The 7347-nt window shown below is 38.6% G+C and overlaps 1 protein-coding gene across 6 annotated transcripts in view; it reads left to right on the top strand.

The window, feature by feature from the left end:
- Window positions 1-240: 240 nt before the first annotated feature.
- The window catches only part of CB4H12orf4 (chromosome B4 C12orf4 homolog), a 47639-nt gene continuing 40532 nt past the window's right edge, over window positions 241-7347 (top strand). For 2 of the 6 annotated variants that reach the window (XM_015540854.2, XM_042991609.1), the window contains exons 1-4: window positions 241-328; window positions 834-978; window positions 2163-2357; window positions 4028-4173. In XM_015540854.2, the coding sequence (XP_015396340.1) occupies window positions 2180-2357; window positions 4028-4173 (324 nt within the window). In that variant the 5' untranslated portion in view covers window positions 241-328; window positions 834-978; window positions 2163-2179. Of the gene's footprint in view, window positions 424-833; window positions 979-1936; window positions 2018-2162; window positions 2358-4027; window positions 4174-7347 lie in introns of those variants that run through there. The other 4 variants (XM_042991611.1, XM_042991610.1, XM_007089660.3 and 1 more) reach the window with 4 other exon arrangements.

Here is a 7347-nt window from a genome sequence, read left to right as displayed (position 1 = left end):
CCAAAGCGGAGCACAAGCTTTGCCAATGCACTTTCGCCACGACAGTGGATTTTTTTTTTTTTTTTTTGAGCCTTCTCTGAAATTCACAATAATAGTAGAAATACGCTTTTTTACATTTTTAAATGGCTAAGTTGAAGCGATATGGGAAAATGGGGCACTTAGGCCTGGAATTTTCTATACAGTGTCGAGGAAGAGGAAAAGGTATGGACGAATCTGCTCATGCAGATCTGCTGGCTGTAAAAAGAGGTCTGTAAGTCAGCTGATGTTGCCGGCGCCCCAGCTCGTTGGTATCTCCGGTGTGTGCACTGGTCGGGACTTCGGCACTAGGGTAGGTGAGCCCAGATAAAGAGCGAGGGACGGAAAGCGTTCAGACTGAAAGCGGCTAATGAAGAGGGTGTTTTCCTTACTCGTCTGGAGCTTCTGGTGCCCACAGCCTACCCCTTCCTTTCCCTAATTTGAGCCTCAGAACCTCCACTCTGGCGGCAGGAGTTCGGTCCAGCCCACATTTTCCCATCTCAGTTTTGCCTCGGAAGCCTTCCTTAGTTTCACCCCTGATTTAAAAAAAATTTTTTAAGTGAGGAGAGAGAACTAAATTATCGGTTTGTTGAAACATAATAAGTTTAAATGTTGAGCCGATTGATACCAGAGCTAATGGTTTTTGTTTACCGAAAATATTGAATTTAAATAAGATTAGGCCGTAAACCTATTTCTGTAACTTTCAGTTCCCTGCTACAGTGTTCCTTTACTCTTTGTCTTCATCGTGTGTATTCAGTTAGCAACCTGTGTTTTTTTTTATTAACATGCTCATGAAGAATTTCTTTTATTATTACTAGTTTTCATCTGCTGATCATCCTATGTTTATCAGATGCTTCGTATTTATTGTTAGATTAATCCTTATAATCTACGAATTAAAAGCATCCTCAGTGCCTAAGATGAGATCTGAAGAATGAGTAGTTGTTATCCAAGGAAAGAAAAGCGGTAAGAGTGCTCTGGTGTCACTTTTTCCACTTCAAAAAGGTTGGAAGTGGAAGGAGAGGTTTAGTATTGAAAGGAGTTCAGTATGACTGGAAAATTGTGAATTTGTGTGCTGGTGAGGAGGGGTACAGGTGCTGGGAGAAAAAGTCTGGAGATATAAGCAGAGACATGGTAAACCGGATTAAGGAGTTTGCATTTTTTAATGTAATTATTTATTTTGACAGCGACCATGCGAGTGGAGTAGGAGTAGAGAGAGGGAGGAGAAAGAATCCCAAGCAGGGTCCTCGATATCAGCAGAGAACCCTTGGGTGGTAGGGCTTGATCCTGGGAACAGGGAGATCATGATCTGAGCGAAAACTAAGAGCCGCTCCCCCAAGTGAGCTACCCAGGCGCCCCAAGGAGTTTGAATTTTATCCTGAGAGCAATAGAATATGATCAAAGGGTGTTAAGCAGATGAGCAACACAATCAGATAGGCGCTTTGGAAAAATTACTGTAACTTTAGCATAGAGATAGTGTGAAAATTGTTCTGATGGTGAAAAGCCTAGAGATAGGGAACCTAGTAAGGAGGCTGATAAATAAATCTTTAATTGGTGTTGATTCTTACTCTTTTTGGCCAGATTTTCTTCTTTTTGAAAAGTGTCCAGTTTGCCTTTTGGGATATCCTGTACTTTTTTTTTTTTTTTTGTATGTCTTTTCTACATGGAAATCTTTCCAACACCATCTTTCTTCTATGTCCAATAAAATCACATATCTAAGATCTTCAAGATCACTTCTTAGTCCCTGATCTATTTCTTTGACTTGGTATTCCCCATTGTTTCATAAGCTCTGTGTCTACCCATTCATCTCTTTCTAAGCATCTACTCTGCTCTTCTCTCCATGTTCTTCCCTTATTCTTGAGAACCCTGCCCCAGAATGAAAAATACTTTATTGGCATAATGGTTTTTTCCCCCTAAGTGAAGTTTAAAAGGAGCTTTTTTCCTTAAAAAAAAAAAAAAAGAAACACATCATTTTCTTCATGAAGATGAAAATGCAGGAATAAAGGTAGGAAAACCTAGAATAATAAGCTCCGAGTCACACAAACATAATCAGTGAGTGGTGGAATATTTTCTTAGAGGTAGTATGATATAATGAAACATGATTTTTTGTGATTTACAATCTGATGGATTTTGGTTTGTTTGTTCTATAGAAACCCTGCGAAAGAAGATGAAGAAAACCAGAGAAAGAGTCTACAACAGAGAGAGGGAATTTGTGTATAAATTCAAAGTAGGAACTCAATGCTTAGAACTGAGGGTACCTCTCAAATTTCCTGTTCAAGAGAATGCGAGTCATTTACATGGACGTCTGATGCTGCTGCACAGTTTACCATGCTTTATAGAAAAAGGTGAGGACTGATTTTTGTAATACAACTTTATTTTCCTATTATCTCTTTCCTTTGACATTTCATATTAGAAAGAATAAGAATAAGCCTGAGAAGCTTGAAACCGCAATAAAATATGAAGTTTTTAACTGCTTCCAAGAATAAGAATATTCCCCAGATCTTTGTTTTATTGTTTTTTTCTGTACCCCTTGAGTTGTTTAAAAGGCAGTTTAGTATAAAAATTAATTTACAGGGGTGTCTGGATGGTTCAGTCTGTTGAGTGTCCAGCTTTGGCTCAGGTCATGATCTCAGGTCATGATCTTGCAATTGGTGAGTTCAGGCCCCTCATCGGGCTCTGTGCTAACAGCTCAGAGCCTGGAGCCTGCTTCAGATTCTGTGTCTCCTTCTGTCTCTGCCCCTCCCCTGCTCATGCCCTGTCTCCCTCTCTCTCTCTCTAAAATAAATAAATATTTAAAAAAATTAAGGGGCACCTGTGTAGCTCAGTCGGTTAAGCATCCGACTTCGGCTTAGGTCATGATCTCAGGGTTCATGAGTTAATAAAGCCCTGCGTCGGGCTCTGTGCTGACAGTGTGGAGCCTGAGCCTGCTTCAGATTCTGTGTCTCCCTCTCTCTCTGCACCTCTCCTTGCTTGCTCTCTCTCTCCCTCTCTATTTCTGTCAAAAATAAAACATTAAACATTTTTTCTTAATTAAAAAAAATAATATAATGAAAACTCAGTTACAAAGTCTGGGTTAGAAAGCTTAACATCTTAATTTAGTTGGGTGGATTCATTTCAGCTATCCCTGATTATGATACAGAACTGTATTCCCAAATGCATTGCCCTTTTAATGATCTGGTCCTCAGTTCCTGAGATGTCATGGGAGAGAAGATATACTAATCTTTGAATAATTTGTACTTACCTAAATTAATCCCATAGGCATCGGTATTAAACCATTTTAAAAGTCCTGTGTTCTATCTCACAGATGAGGAAAAAATTTTAAATTGAGAATATGTTGAATCATGAAAAGTTAGACTTAAAAGGAAACCTAGGAACTATCTAGCACAGTCTCATTGTACAAATAAGGAATCTGGTGCATTGAAATGTTAAATTGTTTGCCTAAGGCAGTAGTTCTCAAAAGCTGTTCCCTGATCAGAATCTACAGCATCACCTGGAACCTTGTTACAAATGCACATTCTTGGGCCTCACCCCATTCTTGTAGAATCAGACACTCTGGGGGTGGCATGCAGCAATCTATTTCAGTAAGCCCTCCAGGGAATTCTGATGCATGCTAAAAATTGAGAACCACTGGTCTACAGTTACAAACATAATGACAGTCAAGACCAGAACACAGGTATCCTGATTTCTATCCCTGTTCCGTTTCCATTATATTATCTCTAAGTAGTGTCTCTAAAATTGAAATTACAGATCATCCCTTAAATTAGTTTTAATATGCTAATCATTCAATTTCTCTTTCAAATAATATAACTATATAGGATATAAATGTTTTTCATTTAAATACAGTAGCCTTCAGACCCTCAAAATCTGTAGATTTTCCTTTATATGCTTTTACCTGCTTGGTTTCAGATGCAAGCTTGATAAAAGAAAATTTCATGTTGGAACACCTAGCCAAGTAAAATGTTCCCTGTTCATGTCTGGATTTTGCTTATGTTGGTATTTTTTGTCCATGTTGCAGACTTAAAAGAAGCTCTGAGCCAGTTTATAGAAGAAGAATCCCTCAGAGATTATGATAGAGATGCTGAAGCATCCCTGGAAGCTGTGAAATCAGGTGAAGTTGATTTACATCAGCTGGCCAGTACGTGGGCCAAAGCTTATGCTGAGGTGAGAAAATAGATCAGATTGCAAATTTCAGGGATTGTCTGGACTTTGATGAAGATTATTAAATTGCTAAAGTAATACTGAAACAATTGTAGAATCCTTTTATCTCTACATACAACACTTTATTTCATAATGTACAATATAAATTGATGATCATGTGCCTCTTTTCTGTATCAGGTGAGCACTTACGACACAATACTTTATGTAATGCCTTTGTAAAAGAGGAACTACTTTTGTATTTCTAACCAGCACAGGGTTGGCAGAGTTAGTGATTAAAAATACAGGGCACTCACATGTTCATAGATGGATGAATGGATAAAGAAGATGTGGTATATATACATAATGGAGTATTACTTGGCAGTGAAAAAGAACGAAGTCTTGCCATTTGCAACTACATGGATGGAACTAGAGGGTTTTATGCTAAGCAAAATTAGAGAGAGACAAATATATGACTTCACTTGTATGAGGAATTTAAGATACAAAACAGATGAATATAAGGGAAGAGAAGCAAAAATAATATAAAAACAGGGAGGGGGACAAAACATAAGACACTCTTAAATATGGAGAAACAAACAGGGTTACTGGAGGGGTTGTGGGAGGGGGGATGGACTAAATGGGTAAGGGGCGTTAAGGAATCTACTCCTGAAATCATTGTTGCACTATATGCCAACTTGGATGTAAATTTTAAAAAAATAGATTTAAAAAAATACAGGGTACCCAATTAAATCAGAATCTCAAAGAATGAATTATTTTTTAGTATAAGTATATCCCATTAATATATGGAACATACTTACAGTAAAATTTATTCTTTGCTTATCTGAAATTCTAATTTAACAGAGGTAACCTGTATTTTATCTGGCAACCTTAAACTAACAGGGGTAGCTCATTTTAAGCTTTGATTTACTTTTTTTTTTTTTTAGCTTTGATTTACTTTTGTCTTTTCATTTATCCTCACTGTTGTGTTACATAACGTCATCATTTTCCATTTAAATAATATATCTTATTTTCATAAAGTCTTAACTACTTTACTACTGAGAAAGAACACCAGGACCACTTACACTATGATAGGGTAACAACTATGATAGTGCAAGATGCATTCTGATTTCCGAGAGTGGTAATGTAAAAACATATGCACCTTGGAGTTGATGAGGTATAGTATGGTGAGAACCTACCGTATGCCAGGTGCTGTGCCAGCTATCAGACATAAAACAGTGCACAAGACAGACACAAAATGAAATTTCCGTTTTAGTTAGAGAGCCAGAAACAGAACTATGTATACAGATAAATTCAGTAATTGTAAAGTATAATGAGTGAATTACATCCCAGTGTAAGTAATGTGGTGTATGAGAATTTGAAAATCAGTTTTATGGGGTCATGTTTTGTTATTCGAAGCAGTTTGCTTCATGCCCATTATGGTGTCCTAGTTTACTTAAAAGGTGATGCTATTTACATGTATTATTTTAAATGTTAAGAATTGTTCCATTAAAAAAATGTATGCAGGGGCGCCTGGGTGGCTCAGTCGGTTAAGTGTCCGACTTTGGCTCAGGTCATGATCTCGCAGTCCGTGAGTTCAAGCCCCGCGTCAGGCTCTGTGCTGACAGCTCAGAGCCTGAAGCCTGTTTCAGATTCTGTGTCTCCCTCTCTCTCTGACCCTCCCCCCGTTCATGCTCTGTCTCTCTCTGTCTCAAAAATAAATAAACGTTAAAAAAAATTTTTTTTTAATAAAAAATAAAAAAAGATATGCATGTAATAAGTATTATTTAAAGAAACCTAATCTTTCTGCTGATGAAAGGATAAAGCTGTAAAATGTATTAAAAGAGTAATTCTGGGGGCACCTGGGTGGCTCAGTCAGTTGGGTGTCCAGCTTCAGCTGAGATCATGATCTCATTGTTTGTGAGTTTGAGTCCCACGTTGGACTCTATGCTGACAGTTCAGAGCCTGGAACCTGTTTCAGATTCTGTGTCTCCCTCCCTTTCTGCCCCTCCTCCACTCACACTCTGTCTCTCTCTCTCAAAAATAAATAAACATTAAAAAAAAAAATTTTTAGGGGCGCCTGGGTGGCTCAGTCGGTTGAGCGTCCGACTTCAGCTCAGGTCACGATCTCGCGATCTCGCGGTCCGTGAGTTCGAGCCCCACGTCAGGCTCTGGGCTTATGGCTCAGAGCCTGGAGCCTGCTTCTGATTCTGTGTCTCCCTCTCTCTCTGCTCCTCCCCCGTTCATGCTCTGTCTCTCTCTCTCTGTCTCAAAAAAAAAGTTAAAAAAAAAAAAAATTTTTTTAGAGAATAATTTCGGGGTGCTTGGGTGGCTCAGTCAGTTAAGTGTCCAACTTCAACTTAGGTCATGATCTCGCAGTTTGTGGGTCCAAGCCCCGCATCGGGCTCTGTGCTGACACCTTGGAGCCTGGAGCCTGCTTCAGGTTATGTGACTCCCTCTCTCTCTGCCTCTCCCTCGCTTGCATGCTCTCTTTCTCTCTCTCTCTCTCTCTCTCTCTCAAAAAAAGATAAACATTTAAAAAAAATTTTTAAGGAAAAAAAAGAAATAAAAAGAGTAATTCCACTAAACTTGTTCAAGCTGTATTTTTTGTATGTCTGAAATGTGTTGGGTACACAGCTGAGGATAAGTCTTTGCCTTCAAGGAGTTTACAATCTAGTAAGAAGAGACAAAGAAATCTCTAGCCTATAACACTGTGCAGTCAGTGTTAGGATAAATACTGTGGGAGCATGTGTGGAAGTTAGGGGAAGAATGAGTGGTCAAGAGTTCTTGAAGAAAGCAGTCAGTCTCTCCACTAGGATCACTATTGGTTTGATACAAAATCTGGAAGCAGATCCTCTTCTATCCCTGATTTTGTGTAACTAAAGAGAAAACTTCCCAATGGTAAGTCAATAGGGCTTATGTGTTGAAGTTTATCTTACTATTTTTTTAAAGTTTATTTTTATTTATTTTGAGAGAGAGAGCATGATCAGTGGAGGGGCAGAGAGGGAGAGAGAGAATCCTAAGCAGGCTCTGTGCTATCAACGTGGAGCCTGAGGCAGGGCTCAGTGCCATGAACTGTGAGATCCTGACCTGAACTGAAACTGAGAGTCGGACACTTAACTGACTGAGCCACTTTGGTGCCCTGAAATTTATATTATTATTTTTAAAAACTACCATATTTACTAATTTATGGTTTAATCTTAT

The sequence above is a fragment of the Panthera tigris genome, chromosome B4 (assembly GCF_018350195.1).
Source record: "Panthera tigris isolate Pti1 chromosome B4, P.tigris_Pti1_mat1.1, whole genome shotgun sequence".
Classification (NCBI taxonomy): domain Eukaryota; kingdom Metazoa; phylum Chordata; class Mammalia; order Carnivora; family Felidae; genus Panthera; species Panthera tigris.
This window is presented reverse-complemented; position numbering and strand designations above follow the sequence as displayed.